Source organism: Excalfactoria chinensis, chromosome 5 (genome assembly GCF_039878825.1).
Source record: "Excalfactoria chinensis isolate bCotChi1 chromosome 5, bCotChi1.hap2, whole genome shotgun sequence".
Taxonomy (NCBI): domain Eukaryota; kingdom Metazoa; phylum Chordata; class Aves; order Galliformes; family Phasianidae; genus Excalfactoria; species Excalfactoria chinensis.
In genome coordinates this window covers 50,002,721-50,021,428 of record NC_092829.1, presented here as the reverse complement: position 1 = coordinate 50,021,428, position 18,708 = coordinate 50,002,721, and the positions used below count along the sequence as shown (strand labels likewise).

The 18,708-nt window shown below is 41.1% G+C and overlaps 2 protein-coding genes across 19 annotated transcripts in view; one reads left to right on the top strand and one right to left on the bottom strand.

Annotated features, from left to right (window-relative positions):
- TSPAN4 (tetraspanin 4) overlaps positions 1-3,650 on the top strand; it is a 378,614-nt gene extending 374,964 nt beyond the window's left edge. For all 13 annotated transcript variants that reach the window (XM_072339188.1, XM_072339195.1, XM_072339186.1 and 10 more), the window contains one exon: positions 2,653-3,650. In XM_072339188.1, coding sequence (XP_072195289.1) covers positions 2,653-2,721 — 69 coding nt within the window. In that variant the 3' untranslated portion in view covers positions 2,722-3,650. The remainder of the gene's footprint in view (positions 1-2,652) is intronic.
- Positions 3,651-6,683: 3,033 nt separating this feature from the next.
- The window catches only part of CHID1 (chitinase domain containing 1), a 104,118-nt gene continuing 92,093 nt past the window's right edge, over positions 6,684-18,708 (bottom strand). For 5 of the 6 annotated variants that reach the window (XM_072339178.1, XM_072339181.1, XM_072339177.1 and 2 more), the window contains 2 exons: positions 17,580-17,681; positions 6,684-6,820 (listed from right to left, as the gene is read on the bottom strand). The gene's annotated coding sequence lies outside the window, so the exon portion shown is untranslated. The remainder of the gene's footprint in view (positions 6,821-17,579; positions 17,682-18,708) is intronic. The other variant, XM_072339180.1, reaches the window with a different exon arrangement.

The window sequence follows — 18,708 nt, the reverse complement described above, 5'->3', positions numbered from 1 at the left end:
TGGGAATACTGCCCGCATTTTCTGTGCTACAAAGCACCGTTAATGAGCAGTCACTTTATCAAGTGGTTTATCTAAGGCACACACTTGATTTCATGAAGAGGTGGTCCACGACATCCTAAGACAGAATCCTAATCATGGTGGAGTGTGTTGTCTTTTAGAGCACCGGTGTTTGTCCAGCCATTTTCCAAAGAGCGCAGTCAGCTTAGCCTAAATAGCCAATGTTAAAATAGCCTAAAGGTAGCTTAAGTCTTCAAGCCCATTCAGAGTCTCACGGTAAGTTCTAGGTTTAGATGTTACTACCATAATCCCACCTTCCCAATAAACCATACTCCTTTTCAGTTAATTTCAGTGACAGTAGGCAAGACTGGCACAGAGTTGTAAGATTTTTACTTGCAGTTACTTCTGGCCTAACTTTGGTCACAGAAGGGTCAGTCATCAGTGCAGAATTTCTCCCTCTTAAAGATATGGGTCTTTAATCCAGCAGTGGTGATTCTGGCTGCTGTGCAGCCATGCTGGTCCAGTCCATAGCCTGAAGAAGCATATGTGAAGGCACTAGAGCTCTGGCACTTAGAGCTGTTAGTCAGCCCCATATAGCATAAGGTCCCATTCCTGAACACCACACCGAAGACAGAGTTTAGTTTCCAGTTGCACCTCTCTCTCACACTCAACATATAAGCAGAAAGGATGGCATCGCTTAAGCTAATGCCATGTACCTCCAAATTAACTCCTTGTTTTAAATTCTGCACGGTGTACTAAAAGAGCAGCAAGATAGAAACTGGCATCAGAATTCACCTTGTGCTCTTCCTGATGTTGGATTAAGCAGAACTAACATGTATCTCTCTTTCTCATAAGTCATGGCTGCAACTTATCAGTGCAAATGCCTGACTCCTTGAGGGTCCAAATTCGGTAGAGTTTTGTTCTGTTTTCCGGCCTTTTAAGCAGATATGCTAAAGAAACAGGTAAGTGCATGCAGCAAGGTCATATGGCAGAGAGACAGTGTAAGAACATTGTGGTTAATGTGTCACCTCACTTTAAAAACATGGCTTCTAAGCATCTACCCAGAACTCAGTGAATCTTTACAAGATGCATGAAAAACTCAGCAGGCCATGGAGGTTTCCTTGCTACTGACCTTGATTATATTGAAGGTGTTTAAGAACAAATACCAGCTTCCTGACCGACAGGAGTGACTGATTTTCAATGGGAGAAAACATTTCAGACAATTTAAAAATGCTAATTAATACTGCCAGCAAGTGCTGTGAAATACCGAGAAAATACCTCAGTACAGAAAAGCTTTCATCAAAGTCTGTCCTGAGCTGCTCTGTGTGATTGAATGTAATTGATGATGAAAGACTCAATCTGCTGTCACCTAACATGAACCAGGCTCCCTCTGTTGTTGCTGTGATGTGGTTGATATCGCCCTAAGTACGTGACAGCTTTTGTTTTTCATGTTAATGATATTATAGTTAGAATCCCACCACGACACAACTTGAAGGACACACAGCAGATGTGGTAGGAGAATGTCCTTCAGTCACGCACGCTGGAAATTGTATAACACGCTCAGCCACTCAGGTTTTATTGCACAGCTGTCTCTGGAAGTGTTCCTTAACTGGGAAATGGAAGGCAGTGTTCTGGGGGCTGCTTCCAAGATGCATGTGCTTATAGTAAAGCAGCTAATCAGTGCCTCACTTACTTCATATTCATGGACATTGAAGAAGATAAACAGCTACGTAACCTCTTCTTGTTGTTTATTCATGAAGTAGCATAGGCAAAATTCGTGTCCTTTCAGGAATATCCATTGATGGAATGTACCACTTAAGGAAAGCGTAGCATTCAAGTGGTCAAATTAATTAGGTGCTTAAAATAGAATTCACACCAACAAATTCTACCAGGCAAACCTCCGTCTCAGTGAAAATTTGTACAGCAGTGTTTGTTGCAAAAGAACGGCAGTAACCAATTAGTGTAAGTAAGTACTGTAAATAGAAGGAAAACAGGATTGTGTTTCTCATCCCCTTTTCTGAGTAATTACTGTACCACAGGCAATGTGGCAGGTCAGTATCAGGCTGGGAAAAGCAGCCACCTCTGCCTGCTGCTTCTCTTGAACAGCCTGAGCAGAAGGAAAGACGCATACATTGTTGATGAGCCGATGATGATGATGATTAATGCAGGGACAGTCTCTGGTGATTCCCCCAAAGGGATCTTTGTACACACACGCTTGGAAAAGTAAAGTGGAGTAAAGTAAACCACAGCGTCCTTTGGGTCAGAGATGAAACTGCTTGTCTTTCAAAACAACAGCTACAGAGATAACCACAGCCCCACAGCTGAGCAGGTTGCTACTATAAAGCATTTCTGAGCAAGAGACATTCAAACATTTCTTTTCAATGTAGCTCTCCCCAGTATCTGGTCACTGCTTTCCATGGAGAAATCAGCTCTCCTGTGCCCTCATTGTTCATTCTGTAAAACAGCAATACAGATAAGGATAAAAAGCAGACAGAAACTAGGAACATGAGCTGGCAGGAAAAGCAGTGTGTGATGTCTTTCTGTGCGTGAACAAAACCAGTGTAAGCATGCTTCTCCCTCTTTTGTTTCCTTTGGTTTCAATACATTTTCTCTTTTACTTACTGAAAAAATGATTATTATTTCTTTTTCTCTTAGATTCTTGGACTCACCTTTGCAATGACCATGTATTGTCAGGTAGTCAAGGCAGACACCTACTGTGCATAGATGCCATTCCCGGTCTTTTTGCTTCTCCTCCAAAGGACACAGGAGAAAACTCCTTCATGCTCATTCTTCTGACCTTTTTTTTCCCCCCTTTGTATTATAAACTGTGTATATTGCTATCTTTCTGGAGATTTTGTGAATCACCCCATTTTATTGAAGGAGGAAGAAAAGGAAGAATCAGTACTTGAACTGGCACAGGTAAGAAGCAGCCTTGTCTTTGAACAGAAGAAAACCTGCAAGCAGCAAGGATTCCTTTCCCGTGGCCTACGGCAAGGCAAAGGGAGGCTGCTGATGAGGGGCTCATCTGCAAACCAGCGTTAGGAAAAGACTGCACTGACACAACCTCTGTGAAACCTGCCAGGTCGCCTTCCAGCATTTCACAGTCTGGAAGAGAAGGTGTAGAAAATGTTCTTCAGCACGGAAAGAAGGTACAGAGTAGCTCGCGCTGAATGCAGGTGTAATTTTACTACAGTTTGCACACAGCTAAAATGTCAAGAGCAAGCAGCCTTTGCTCCAAGTCTCTCGAGATGATTTTGTAGCCAGGAGAGGATCATCTGCAGAAATATGTTCTTTTAAAGGAGTGTTTTTAATTTCATGTGCTGCGAAGTCGGGCTTTTAATCTGAATCTGTACGGTGAGATCTGGCTGTTAAGAGAAAACAATATTGAAGAGTTATTAATTGCCAGTGGCATATAGGTGATAGTTGACTGTATATGTAATATGTGGTAGATTCATATACACACGCTGTTCTGAAAGGAGGTGAGAATAACCAGCATCTAATCTCAGAAAGTGGGAATCTTTCTATCCCATTTCACATTCCAACCCAAATAACCGGGAAGGATTTCTTGTAGGAGGCACTATCGCTTATACCTTTGGGAAACAAGTAATTACTTTCGGCTGTATCTTCATTTCAGTAAACAACTTGTGAGTGGGCTCCTCAGTCATTCTACTATGATTTTATTCTTTATCATCTCTGTTTCAAGTTAGCCTGCCAAAAAATATCACTCATTTCCATGCTTGAAGATTTGTACTATGCTGTCAGCTGTTCCTTCCCTGAATGTCACCATTTCATTAATTTACTCTGCAAAAATCATCATCTGCAGGTATGATAGAGTTCTCCTTGCTAAGAATCTTTGCACATTGCTCATTTTTCCAAGAGTTATTGTGACTTGGGGTGTTTTTATGCTTAGCAGTTTCTTTTTTTTTTCAGCTGTGTGCTTGCAACAGCCAAGGCACATCAGTCTTTGTTAGAACTGAAATCATCACACATTTGTGCTTTTCATACCCATCTTCCTCCTCCTGGCTTCAAAGGCTGTTGGCTACAAAACACCCACATTTTCTGGAATTTGCAGAAATCTAAGTCATTGCTTTCCTTTTGCCAAGAAACAGCCACTGGTTGTCCCATTCCCCACTCTGCTTAGGTAACGGAAGTAATTTATATGGGACCCTCGCAGAATCTGAAGAGCTAAATGCTTCCTGTTATTCAAACCATTCCCTGTCAGCTTCAGGTAATGCTGAAGCATCATAAGGGAAGAAGATATTAGGCAATAGGCTATCCCAGCAAGCCATCTGGTCTGCTCCTCCCAGGCAGCCTTTTGAGGACTTCTCGGCTACAGATGAGCCAACCACAGTGCCGTGTTCTCACAGAAAGCACAGTGCATCTGTTCTTACTGGGCCAGACTAGAAGCGTACCTCAAGCTCAGGTACACAAGTTAACCTGTACCTTCAGTGCTTGTCACAGCAGGTCTCAGTCACAAGTGACATTTTGCTTACCTTGATTCAAGGCAATTTCCAGCAATAAAGCTGGCCTTGCCAAACTGTGGTATTGAACACCTCCTTAAGACCAGCAGTAACCCTTCTCTGGACCTGCACCACTGATGAGTCTGACTCTCACTTATGCCCCCTTTTTATGCATCAGCCCCTTCAGCACAGGATATTTTGCTGTGCAAAATAAAGTGAAAGTAATGCGCTACTTGTGTATATGTTATGTGGCTTCCTAATCACATGCTATCAGAGCAGCCTCACCGCTAGTAAAGGCTTTTATTACCATGCCAGCAAGCCACAAATGTTAACAGAGCACAACCTGTGACTGAAGCTAAACAGTGAGTATCCCAGTGAGTACACAGACAATCTGTGCCTTGAGCAAGACTTACTTGTGGAGTTGTAATCACAACGGGCTTGATGCTCTCTGCTTCTTGAGCCCAGGCTGGCCTGTCAACAGTTGCACTCTTGGAGCAATGGCAGAAGTTGTCTCCTTTCCTTTCTCTCTCCATTTGTTGTAACTGCAGAGAAACAATTGTAGCCTAGATGTACCATGTGTGAGTTTTCCCCGTGATTCTTAGTTTGTACTCACTGTTTGTTTCTGCTGACAGCTCTCAGTTTCCAACACTGAAAAGCAGAATAACGAAATGATGAACGCATTAATAAAACAAGGATTTTTTTTTTTTAAGAAAGATAAAAGTAGACAAGTCTATCTGTAGTGATCCCAGCCATTAAAAATTAACAGATTGTCAGCAGGCCCGATGGCTCAGCTGATAAGAGCAAACCGTTGTGCAACAGAGCTTCTGCAGAGGGCAGCGCTCATCGGCTTGCCTGATGGTGGTGCAGGGAGAAGAGAGTACAGGCCTCATGCTGCGAGCCTCCCAATAATGCCTGCCGAACTCTTAGAGCAGACTGCTAGGCAGACTGTCAGCTACACCTACAGAAATAAAAACACAAAGTGAGAAACAGAGAAGACACATTGCATTTTCTGCTTCCCTCTAATCGTGTGGCACACTTTAGGCATCCTTACAACAAGACAAACTGCCTCGGTTTTCAGAGACGTGTACCTACAGACAGTATGAACGGCATTCACTTTGTAAATCCCATTGCAACAGCAGCACCTACTGAAAAACAAAACCAAAACTCACTGCCAGCAGAGGTGCAACTTATCACTAGTTTGAACTGGACTGTTTTCTATATTTGATGTTATTAACTCTCTTCATGCAGGCCTAGCAGATGTTATGGTGCTTAAAGCATTACCAGCACAATCCAATTTCAAACTTCTGAACATACTGACTATAACAAGCCTCAGCTTTATCAGATTTCTTTTCAAGAGCTTTACATCCTTTTCTTCCTGATGAGGTCAGACTGTTTTGTGATGTGTAACAGCAGCTGTTTTGATTTTTCATTTTTCCTAAAAAGCAAAACCAGATTGTTCCATATTATGTATAAAAGTTGACATTGAACTGGTTGATTATAATTACCTTGTAGTACATAATGCCTGTTTAAACGAGTGCTCATAGTGCATTTATGCAGAGTAACACAGAAGTCATTCCAGTTGCTTCCTTTTGTGTTTTTGTCACTTTCATAGTAAGGTCTTTTATATTACTTGCACTTGTTTTTAACTGTGAAGGAGGACTCGAGACATTTAAAGACAGAACCAAGGGCAACAAAGAGCACAAGGCAGAGAACTCCTCATTTAAACTCCTTGCTCTTTCTGCTTAATAACAAGATGTAAAGCATAGGGTGCACAGCTGGACCTACTGAATACAGCAAGACCAGGATTTAGCTTTTAGAGTCAGTCCAAAATACTTCTGGCTTTTCATCTTCATAATTATAAGAAATTATATATATATATATATTTAAAAAAAACGTTTTTTATTTTCCTGCACAGCAACTGTCAGCAGCAGCCAAATCATATTGCTTGTACCACAGAATTATTTAGCTCTAACATATTATAATGCACAATCACTGACGCTCACTCCAGTTTGCATTCTATGAGTATTCCTTTACTCCTCCCCCTCAAATCACATCAACTCGTACAGGTTTATGCTTCCATTTAATAATTACCATTTGAATGCAGCACTGTATGTATGATTTGTAAAACAAAGAGAGGAAAAAACTGCACCGGAGTTGTACAAATAACATTTTCCAGCATCAGCAGTCTGGCTGCAGTGTGAATCCACCCAGCCCCCTCACTGCTCACAAGCTGATCTCCATTTACCCATTAGAGTCCTTCCTGCATGTAGCTTCAGCCTGTTTCTTCCCCCATTCATAGGCAGGACAGGAGGTTGTCAGCACGGAAGAAGTTAATGCCCTTCACTTACCACTGGGCTTCATCGCTGTGCTCGATAGAAATGTGGCACCGAAGGTAAGCAGGAAAAAAAAAAAGAAAGAAAAGCATTGATTGTGGCATTTATTTTAAAACCCAACTTGTTATTAACTTTGTCCACAAGGATTTGTGCTACGTGCGAATGATCTTCATAGCTACTTAGGAAATTCACAGTAAGAAAACAAGTCAGGACTCGCTATGGGAAATTGTGTTTGGATTCCATTGTGAATTCTTAGATTGTCACCCGTATCCTACCACAGTGGGCAGATCTCAGCTCCTTGGGTTTTGTCACTGCAACTATTATACATTATATACAATTATACATTTTTGTGCATTCATATACAGAACAAAATTGAAAATATACATTTTATTTTTAAAAAAAAACAAACAAAACTATTAAATATTCTTTAAACTTTACAACAGAACGTCTTCTGTATTCTTTTTAAGGAACTGGGCTGCCAGCTCTACGAGTACCTGCATACCCAATGATGTGCCAGCACGTGCACTGTACCTGATTTAAAAGAAAAGCAGCATAATTCTTTTTGTCATTTCTCATTACCCATCTTTGATTGGATCTCTCCTTCGTTATTGATTTTTTCCTTATTTACGCAGCCTACCCATTGCCAGGTAAATTTACGCTCCCTTCTGTTTCCTCTTAAGGACAGCCTGAAATTATGCGGTAGTCAATGCAGGTAACGCTTCAGAAAATATTGGGGGGTGGGTTTAATAATGTAACAAAAAGCTGTACACCCAAAGCCAGTTGTTATGTGTAGAGCTCATCCGTCACTGATGATTCTGAAAGCGAATACCTTCTCTTTTGCTGAGGTAGTTGATCACATTCAGAAATGACGTAGGAAAACAGAGGAAATTAACACCAGACGGTGTTAAAATGGAACATCAGGGACTCCTGCTCCTGATCTCCTGTGTCAGATCAAAAGGAGTTCTGCTTAGCCAAGTACCTTGTCTGACACTGCCTTTTCGATTTATTGCACCCTTCAGACACATTCACAGGTGAGCTTGCCTCTAAATTCAGTACCTTCTGAGCAACAAGGACAGACTAATGAAAGGGTAGATAGACACGGTGTGAAAATGGAGAACCAGAGAGCTTAGGGATTGTTGCAGGGAACCTCACAAAGTTGGCAGACATTTCTTCTGCCCCCAGGTCAGTGGCAGGCCTGCATTCCTTGACTTCCTTCATCCTGTTAAGTGCACCACTAGATGGTCTCACTGACCACATCTGTAGTCCCTCTCTGAACTCTTGAGAAGATTTCCACTTCAGCCTTATATTGTAATGATGAATTTCACTATTTCATCTTGCTATATATGTTAAAAGCAAACAAACAAACAAAAAAAAACCCTGTCATCTATATATTTCAAATGCATTGCCTTTCAATTTCATGTAGTCACCACTGGGTCTACACTTCAGAAATGCTGACGTATAATTTCAGTAGTGTTATGGAAATCTATGGACAAAGAGCAGCTCTATCACCTTTATAGCCTAATTTGTTTCCCCACTAAGGCTGCAACCTGGGAAATATAGATTACTATTGATTTTCAGGATGCCATTGCTTCAAAACTCAAAGTCCAGTGTACTTTCCCCAGCAGCCATCCTACTTCAGCTGTCTTTGCTTCCTGAACTACGCAGCAGCACAGACAGGTGTTTCTGTTTCAATTGGCAACAAGCTGACATTTCAGCTGACATCCTGCTTATTTCTCTCAGATGTACTTCGCACAACCCAGGAATGTCAGGTTTTGCTGATTGTGCTCCCTGTGTAGATGGAGTGCTTTCTGTCCACGTGGCACTGAGGCTACAAAAGGAAACATGCTAAAGGTAGCAAATATAACAAAAGCTTTCGAAGTGCCTGACGGGCAGCCTATAAAGACTTAATCCCAACTTTTGGCTTGAGACATCTAAAGTACAAAATACAGAGCCCTGCATGTGTCTTACTTTCTGGCATGTTAAAAAAGACAAGGAATCTATCAGTAGTAACTTACCCAGCAACTGCAATTTGAAAGGCTGTTCCCCAACAATGAATCCATAAGTGACTTTACCCAAGGCCTTGCTTTTTTTCCAAATAAAACTATTTCCTATAGAAACAGGTATGTTGTTCTGTTGACTAGAAATGGTGATTTTTGTTAACTTGGCCAAACCCCTTAGTTTACATTCCCTCAAATAGCCAGAAAGCATTCATTACACCAATGCAAGTGGGAGAGCAATGTGGGGTTCTTGAAAACTTGCCTCACAGAGAATGTTTCTTTAGCAAAGAAATGTCCATTCCACTGAAAATGTTTCTACTGAAGTTGTTCGTGCAGAACATTTCGTTATGACAGAGCTGCTTAATGCCAGCTTCCCTGTACCAGTGCTTAAAGGAAGAATTTGAAAGCATGGGGTCCCTTATGCAGCATAAACTTTCACTGCGTTTCCACAGGACTATTACAGGATGTGGTTTAAATCACAGACAACAGAAGAAAATATACAGTTGTATAAATCTACATGATACAACGTAAATTTGTACAAGAGACGGAATATAAAGCAATTATTAACATGTATTGTCTATGTATTTCTTTTTGTCATACTGGTAGTGAGAAAAGTTTTAGGGGTAGAGTATTCATCCTGAAGATAAATTACTACAGACATAAAGGGATTTCAGGAACTGGCTTGTTAAAGTCTATTCAGATGCACCTCACCTCCCTCCTCCACAGAGGCCTTTCCTCAGCATCATTGATGGACATGATTAGACAATTCTGATAGCACTCGAGATACTGAGATCAGCCTCAGCTCAGAAACATTCCCTTTGCTGTTTTGAAAAGCTCACCTGCAACCACACAGTACTGAGGGGATGAGCAGTGTAGTCATCCCCATGTTTTTCCTTATAGCAAAGCTAACTGTGCCAGGTAACTTCTACCCCAAAAAATGCACCAAACAAAAAACCCTGCACTGATATCCCACTGAGCTTTCATTTCTGAAGGAACTGAACTCTTCCCTCCTGCCAAGGAACTTCATGTTATTTGCAGACTCAGTTAAGACAAAGCATTTGCAAGTTCTTTAGGAAGAGAGTGTTTCAGTGTGGAGCTGGTTCTGGTCCCCTCTTTCTCTCAGTGTACCTATACCAGATTGCTTATGACAGCTCAGGTCACCATGTTGCTTTATAATCCTCAGGACATCACACAGCCCTCCTCCCTCCCAGTCAATTGCTACTGGTTTGCAACTGCAGGAACTCTACCTGAAAGTGACACTGGCATTAGATGAGTAAGGAGGCTGCGTGGGACTACAAGCAGGGAAGGGCTGTTGGGTAAATTCTTCACACTATGAGCTCAGCTGCAGGAACTTGACAATATGTTAGAAAGAGAAACAGGAATGTTTCCTCCCCCCCCCTCCAGAAGTCAGAAGTACTTTGGCTGATCTGGTGAGCAGCTAAGTTGTGTTACTTGGCCTTTCAAGAACAGAGATGCCCCTAAACCTCGTAGCTGAAAGTAGTCCTACGTTACCTGTGTGCAACTGAAGGCACTTGGGATTTACAAATGCAAGTACCAGAGTGCATAAATTGAATTAATGTGTCATTTAATTACCCACTCGCTTTCCCTAAACTAAATAACTTACCAGCTTGGAAGTACAACTTGTTGTCATGGAGCCTGCTTGATATTTGGTGCTAATAAAAATTAAAAGTTTTAAATTTCTGTCCTGTGAAGTCCGTGCATTCAAGTTCTTCCCTATTAATCACCTTCTTACATCCAGCTGTGCACCACAGATGGCTTAATGTGACGCGGTACATTCTTCACTATCAAAACAGTCTTTGAAATGAGACCTCACATGTTTAAAAGAATTGTTATCACGTGGAAAACTGGCGTAATTATAACCTTAGTGGAGATCACCCATGCTGATGGAATCAAGAGTTAATGTCCATTCAAGCAATACACATATGTACCTTTTTCTCAGAATCAGAATATTCCAGTGCAAGCAATCTTTATTTTTAAAGGATGATGCAGGACTCCAATTTATCCAGATGTTTATGTTTGCACCAAGAAAGGCAAGGAAGAAAAGGGACGCTAAGAATGACAGATATTTAATAACAAACAAACACAAAAACCACAGATGCAAAATATGGGGGAAATTCAGGACAACACAGCTCCGATGATGCAAGCTTAGTTTGTCTTCATTTTCATCCAGTGACCTCTCAGTGAAAATTAGCGATTCCCTGAGAGTTTTGTAGCATGAAGTGGCAAATTAAATTGAAATAGAGATAATCCCCAGAAATGTGTACACAAGTAAAGCAAATCTAAGTCCAGATGCATTTCAGACTGGCAGGTTCTTGTATAAATAAGAAAAATCTCATTCAGTGAAGGTGTTCTCAAGCCTTTCGATTTCCTGAAGACATCCCCAAAGAAATCACGTCGTGTCTACACTATCATCTGCAGTGGGACCACTCAGATCTCTATCAGGGAATGAATTAATATTGAAATGCATTACGTGAACCAGAAGCACCACTGAACTTCCCAGACAGGGGTTAAAAAAAAGGCAGTTGTGTGAGGCAGCCGTTTTCTAATCTCATCTACTGACGGCACACAGCTCAACGTAGTTTTTAGTTCAGTATTTCCATATAGCTACATTTGCTTGTGTGAAAGCTTAAACAACATCTTGGTTCATGTGAGAAAGTTGCAGAGCAACTCTTTTTTTTTCTTTCCAGTTTGGGTCAAATTGTTCCAGTGGAAACAATGTAATAAACGAAAACCCTGAAGGAATGACATTCTGCATATACAGATACATAAACACGGCATTTAAGCCCCAGGAATGAAAGCAGATTTGTCGGCAGGAAAGGTTGTGCTGCAGTTTCATTTATGTCTTCAATACAATTTCTGAAGCAGAGAATGTGATGATTCCCCAGGGAAATTGCACAACCACAATGCCTAAGCATATTTAAAGATTATCATTCAGGGCTTTAAAATCCAACTCTGTTTCCATTAATCCACTGAGCTGCCGGCCCAATCTCACATTGGCAGGCTTGCTCACTCCTTAACAATAGAAAGCTTATTAAATATTAAGGTCTTAATCTTAAGTACTTCTGCATGTCTGAGAATAGTGCACAGGAAATAAACATTTATTTCAACACTAACAAAATATATATAAGGGGTGGTATTAGATGAAGGTGGGTGTCCCCACACTAGCAGGAGAACTGTGCAATAAATCTAGTTGCTTTACAGCAGCCAGCCTGTCCCCACAGCCACGTTCTCCCCTCCTTGTCTAGACACTGGGTTCACTGCCTTACCTCGAAGGACATACTTCTCTCCTGCCTTGAAATGCCAGCACAGCACCAAGAATGAGGTTTGTGGAAGGATTCAAAGCATTCTTCCCACCCTCAGGACAGTTTCAGATAGCAAACAGTGGTCAGACAGGCAATACGCCCACAGGGTCACAATGTGGATATTGCCAGAAAAGAAAGATAGAGGAGCTTAGAGTCTGTGTGTATGCATGCAAACTCAGGTCAGTCAAGTCCAAAATACTGCATTTAGTGCTGAGTCATTGGAGGAACACAGTTCCCGTTTTCTAGGAAGAAATTCTGCAGCTCTTGCATTACAGTGAGGAGGCAATGAGAGTTAGAAAACACACAGGGCTTCAAAACCCTTGGCAGCGATAATACAGTATGCAGACATACAATGTAAGTCATTCTTTACTGCAAGTCAATCCCTTTATTAACAAGGGATTACAATCACAGCATTTGGTATCATTTACCCACATACAATTCATGTATTAACTCCTATATATACAAAACTCAATTCCACAATCAGCTCCTACAGAGCACTTTGTCAAGGCTTCTACATATAAGACTGTCAATACGTCAGATTTAAATATCCCAAGGTGTCCTGGATGACTGCAGGGCGCAGCCATTCGCAAGAGCCCAGAGGAATGTGGTTTCTTCATTTACCCAGAACTCAGCAATCTTTGCCCTTCTGCCAGCAGCCTGTACAGCCACGCAGAATGCAGGGAAAGGTAAGGTCTGGGAAGCCACCAGTGTGAAACCAAGACAATATTCTGATTCTTTTGTAAGACTGAAAGGCCGCTCCTTTAAACAATTGCAGATCTGGTAATGAAATGATTCCCCCAGTAATCCTATCAGTCCTTTGTATGTGCACTAGCTCAGCTTGTTTACGCTTTACTTGGTTATCTGTTTTATAATAAGATGCCTTTAGCAGTACTCGCTGTAGGTGCTTACAAATACTCCTTTATGTGGAAAATTAAGAAACCCAAACAATGGAATCATTTTAATGGACTTAAGGTACACAATCGTTTGAAAGAAAATAAGGTATTACTTACAGAAGCACAGGAGGTAATTATTCAGATAATGTGCAGAACAATCTATGGGACGTTAAATAAAAATAAGCATTTCAGCTCCCTTCTAAATACATTCTTTATAATCTCCTAATAGGTAAGACAAATTTGCCTTTGCCATAAATTCTACGCACCCTAATACAAAGCTTGGCAGATTTATCATAATTTAATTTCCTTCCTTATCCTTCTTCATTCTTAAAGTTTAATTTAACATTGGCAGAAATGAGCTCAAATTAAGCGGTGAGCAACCATGATTATGCATGGATGTTTGCCAAGCCTCTGCACCAAATACTCCTGGAAATAAAAGGGATTCCTTCTCCAAAGCATTACTGCTCCTCAGACCAACATTTGCCTTTTCAGATAGTCCATAAGTATATGGTACACAACCCATGACAGGGATTGCAAACACGATGTACTCTAAGGTGTACTCTAACCAACACTGTAAGGTCGTTTATCTATGTGCAAATAATGAGCCTCATCTCCACATTCCTAAATAATTTCTGATGCCCATTTTCAATAGCAGTGGAAAAGGACACGGCACAAATAACTTCAGAACTGAGCCAGACATCCCTCCTCAGGGCGACACACATTGGAGCTCACAAAATGCTGCCTCGCAGCTGAACATCAGGAATTTGGCAGTCTGACAGAAAAGTTTTACAGCGAAAGAACAGCGTGGGATGGAGAGATGCCCTTAAGGAAACTGAGAGCTTTACAGGTGCCTCTCACTTCCAGTTCAGCTCTTCCAATCCAATACAACTCCATCAAAAATGCAAAAATGATTCCGTGTACAGTGAGTCACGCTGCTGCCCTGCTTCACTCATGCTTGCTGTCACTGTGGGTAACATCTCCCTACTGTTGTGATGAAACCACCCAAATGTAAGTGCCTGACACCTGCACTGTCAAACTCTTCTCACAAAGCAAAGATTTTATTATTTTTGGGTTTAGTTCTGAAATAAGAAGTAAAACTCTTTCAAATGTGACTGTTTACTTCCCTGTAGCAGAAATGGTAAGTCACAGCCTGAAGCAGTGATTGAGCACCTGGTGGGAAGGCAGGAGTTCAGGTATATGCAGTACACCTGAGTGACGAGTCACCTGAGTCAGGACCCACCCCTTCCCAGACTTCATTCAAGGGCTGGCAGTAGAGGCAGGGGGATTTTGCTGAAGATTCCTGTATGCTGGAGGCCTTCTAAAGGTAAGCAGCTTCTTTTCTTTACTTCTGCACTCATGGCTGCTGTGTTTAGGCTTATCTTCACTTGCTGTAGTCTGGTACTTTTATTTCTTTGCTGTAATTGCCGTGTTTGCCATTGCAGAATGGCCCCAAATGAGTGATTTGATGCTACTAGTGGAAGTGACTTAAAAAGTGGGAAAAAAGGATGTTACCAAGAAAGCAGCAGGATCCATGAAAACTAGCTGAGCTACACAACTGCACAGTATAGCGGTGTGCTCAGAAATGCTCTCCTTTTCATCACACAGAACCACTTGCTGTTTTGTCCTTCCAAACAATGCTTATATATTTGGTACAGGAAGGGTAGAAGACACTGTTATTACTACTTTTGATTTCTCCCATTCCCTCTTTTTCAACACAACTGCAGGAGATGGAGATGGATCATGTTTTCATTTGCGATTCATTAAAAGAATGGCAATCAGACTGCAGCTGCACTGCTAAGACTCTGTTTTAGTCTTGAGCAACAATAAAAATTCAAGAACACAAATGGGCTCCAGGTACACAAGTCACTGGGAAAGTTGGATGTGGAGTCTTTAAGCAGTGACAGTGCCTGAACTGCAGCAATACCCAAACACCAGGAATATCTATGCCTTCACCTACACACAAAAGGGCTTGGGACAGAAAGATAAGCAGTGGTTTGGCTTGGACACCACACACACACACACTCTGACCTTGTAGTGACTTTCAAAGACAGAAGTACATCCTCTGGAGCATGTTCTTAAGTGAGGTTAACAGCACAAGGTCAGCCATGCAAAAAGAACCAAGCATGACCTTCTCACTTATTTTTTAATCTGAGTAAAATGCAGGCAATGACCAGGGCACTGGAAGAAGTGTTCAAATGCTGGGCTGTAGGGAAGATGCCTCACAGGAAAAAGTCTCACTAATGGCATGAGGACAGAACTCTATTACCCTCCTTTTAAAGTGCGTAAGTGACTACACAGCTAGGAAATATGTAGTTCTTTGAAAAATATGGCTGCTATCTTCAGCTTCTGGATTTACTGCAGCTTTTAATTCTTCCTCCTGATGGTGCAGATCAGTATTTCTGTTTATTCTTTCTAGATTTTCTTGTTCCCATATTTACAAGTAAAGCTCTTTTCAGATCTATTCTTCCTTAACCTGTGGTGTAGAGGAGAGGAACAGCAGCATATTCAACTTGACTTCTGTGCACTCATGCATGCACACACAGTGATTTGTTGTCAACAGAACATGAAGCTCTTCTTGAAGTATTGACAGTGCCTATTAGGAAGGGACCCTGCTTTGCTCTGGTTTCTGATGACTCCATAGTAAGGGCCAGTCAGCAGGTAATGGGATAGAGAGATGGCAGCCTTGGCTCTGTCTGACCTTGTGACAGACTTGCAATGTGACAGTGAGAAAGTTATTTTCCATTTATTTTCCTTCCATCCTGTTGAAAGCTGTGCTCTCTTTGGAACACCATCCTCTTCCAGCAATTTGTGGATCTCCTCTTTTCTGCTCTGGGAACCTTACATGTGCTTTCAAAGCAGTTGTTATTCCCAGCAACCTAAAGTTCCTCAGTTCCTTGACAGAGTAAGGGCAGGAGAGGGAGGTGGTTTCTCATCTACTTGATAAATGAGTTTAATACTGCACATGCTTGAAATTCAGTTTATACACCAATATGCATCTCTCAGAAGGCAATGAGTATTTCAATATTCATGTTGTGATCCACAAAATTGACTCAGTAACTTAATTCTCTGCCAAAAAGCACCGGGTGAAGCCATCAGAAGAGTAGCCTTAGTTTTGGCAAAGAATACAGCTTTGATTCTGCCAAAATATTTCATATCCCTTAGTTCCTAGAAAGATGAGGCACAGGGAAGACCTTGAGAATGCAGAGGTTTGGCTTTGTTTTGTTAAGTGTAGCTCTTTGCTGCTCCTACACGAGTGAGGAAAGAGAAAGCACTTCTGAAAGTGGTGGCTTCCCTCCATTCCCTGTCTCATTTGTCTCAAACAGCCATGAGAGCTGTGCTGCCCTTTCCTGTCCTGTTCACCACTGTAAGAGATGCAGACAAATTCAACAGCAAGTGCTGACTGGAGAAGATGAAGAATTAAGTGAAACCTGAACCTTGCTCATGTTAAATATTTGAGCACTCTGCATCAGAGCAAACATGCAAGTCCTTATTCTCCCGGTGAAGATTAATATTCTCCATCACTTTATTTATATAATTATCTCTTATCAAAACAAGAGATAAATCTTCTCACGTAAAAATCAAAACTCTTGAAGCTTACTTTTTTTTTTTGCTGCTTTAACAGGAACACCAGATATTTCTCCCCATCATATCTTCATTATTTAAGTCCAATATCTCTGGGCTTCCAAGTACTTAATTTAAGAAGTATTTGCTTCTAAGGAGGAACAGATGTAATTTTTTCAACCCCCTTTACCAAAATGTCTCAGTATACCACAAGTGCTTTCTGTTCTTTTTGAAGCACAGAGATGAAAGTCTATTGCCCAGTACCGTGGTCCTTACAGCAGTGCCACCACAGCACTCACCCATTTCAGCTCTTTGCTCAGCTTGTTCCCCTTGTCAGAAGGGAAAAAATAGATGCCCTACAGAACCCCCCTTTGTTGTCATCTCACACAAGCAGTGAGGTGTAGATTTCAAGAGAAACCTACCTTCATCATGGGTAACTGGTAGTACACAGCTTTTTTGCATTCTGTGATACCTAAAAAAAGCCCCACAAGTTGACACTGTGACACAGAGAGAAATTAAGCGATCACAAGATAAATCCTTTAGAAGCAAGTCTTCATTCATTCTGGACTTCAAGCAAACACTGCCTGGTACTCACTTTATTTTCTGATGACTTCATGCTAAAGAGCTATGCTTACTTTGTTTCTTTTTAACTGTTATTTTTAAAGGAACAAATATGTTTTATCTTTAGAGACAAAAAGGCAAAATCCTTGGCCTCATACCATGAATTCCTTACTTCTGTACTTCTCCTCTGGTATTTATTTTTCATGATATAGCAGGGTTAATTCGATCTTTCTGACACAGATGTATTCATTCCACCTGTAAGGATGCTAAAGACAGTTATTCCTAGCACAGCTGTACTCAAACAGGACAGTTGAACTTCAGAGAGAATCATCATGAGATTGAAAAAAAATGTAGTTAGAAGAGTGTCAAATTATGTATATCTTTTCTAGAGAGGAAACAAAAACGAAATATTTTCTTCTTCCCCAAACCTTTTACTTTTAAAACCACTACCTACCAGCTAGTAAGTAGCTGGCAATGCATGCCATTTCAGATCCCAAACTCTTCCATTTGTAACTGATCATCTTTTTTTCTGAGATGTTCTGGTTGACTAATGCCACTGAAAGTAGAAAAACAGCATAATAGAACTTAATTCTCGTGCAGATACCATTGCCAAAAGTGACTTTTAAATTGCTTTTGAATGAACCAGAAAGCTCAAGTTAATTGAACATGAGGATTCACGTAGCAAATTATCTCAGTGCTAATGGTATGGAAGAAAGAAGCCTGATTAGTAAACCCTGCTGGATGCTGCAATGTGAGAAGTCGAGAGATGCCAGAACTGAATCAGTGAGGTGAAGATCAATAGTTCTTTAATCAATGGTGGATTACAGTGGGATTTATTCCGCTGAAACTAGCAGGGGCAGATAAATCCCCCACTGAGATTAATTAATGGGAAGGGTGGATGCAAAGAGAAGGAGTGCAGTTATATTTGTGACAACTGTAAGTGGCAAGAAGAACGTCAGTGAGAGTACAGAGCTATTGCCTGGATCTCTGCTGGGGGCCAGCAGCACCCTCATCAAATTCCCACCATCTCCCCTTTCTTCCTTACAACAAACTACCTCAAAGCCTGTGTATTTCTACAAGCAGGAAACTTACAAACTAAAAAGCAGGGACAATCCTGGGGGGAACGGGGCTGTTTTAAGCTAGTTAATAGCTTTTGAGTTAATTTCTATAGAAAGTGTTTTATGGAGTCAAAAGCACCAATGTGTACAGGTAAATAATGACAGCTTTATTCAGAAAGATAGTGACCGTATTCACAGCACCTACTTAAATAAGGGCACTATCAGTGCTGCTGTAGTGTTTTCTCGGGGTTATCAGCATAATCCATCATAACATGTATACTTTTCATTTCCATTGTAGCCTTTTGTGCTAAACTCTACAGTTCCCACAAACTGATTGCTAGTGCATCATGCACTGGTGCTAAGTACTGCAAACTGAGACATTAAGCAGGCTAAGTAGAAGAGAGAAATAACAGAGCACCATCTCCTGCTTACAAAAATGATTTAGGAACAAGTCATGAATCAGAATTACTGTGATTTAGATCTACTTAAGGAATGTAGTAAAATGTATAAAACAAACAGAGATAA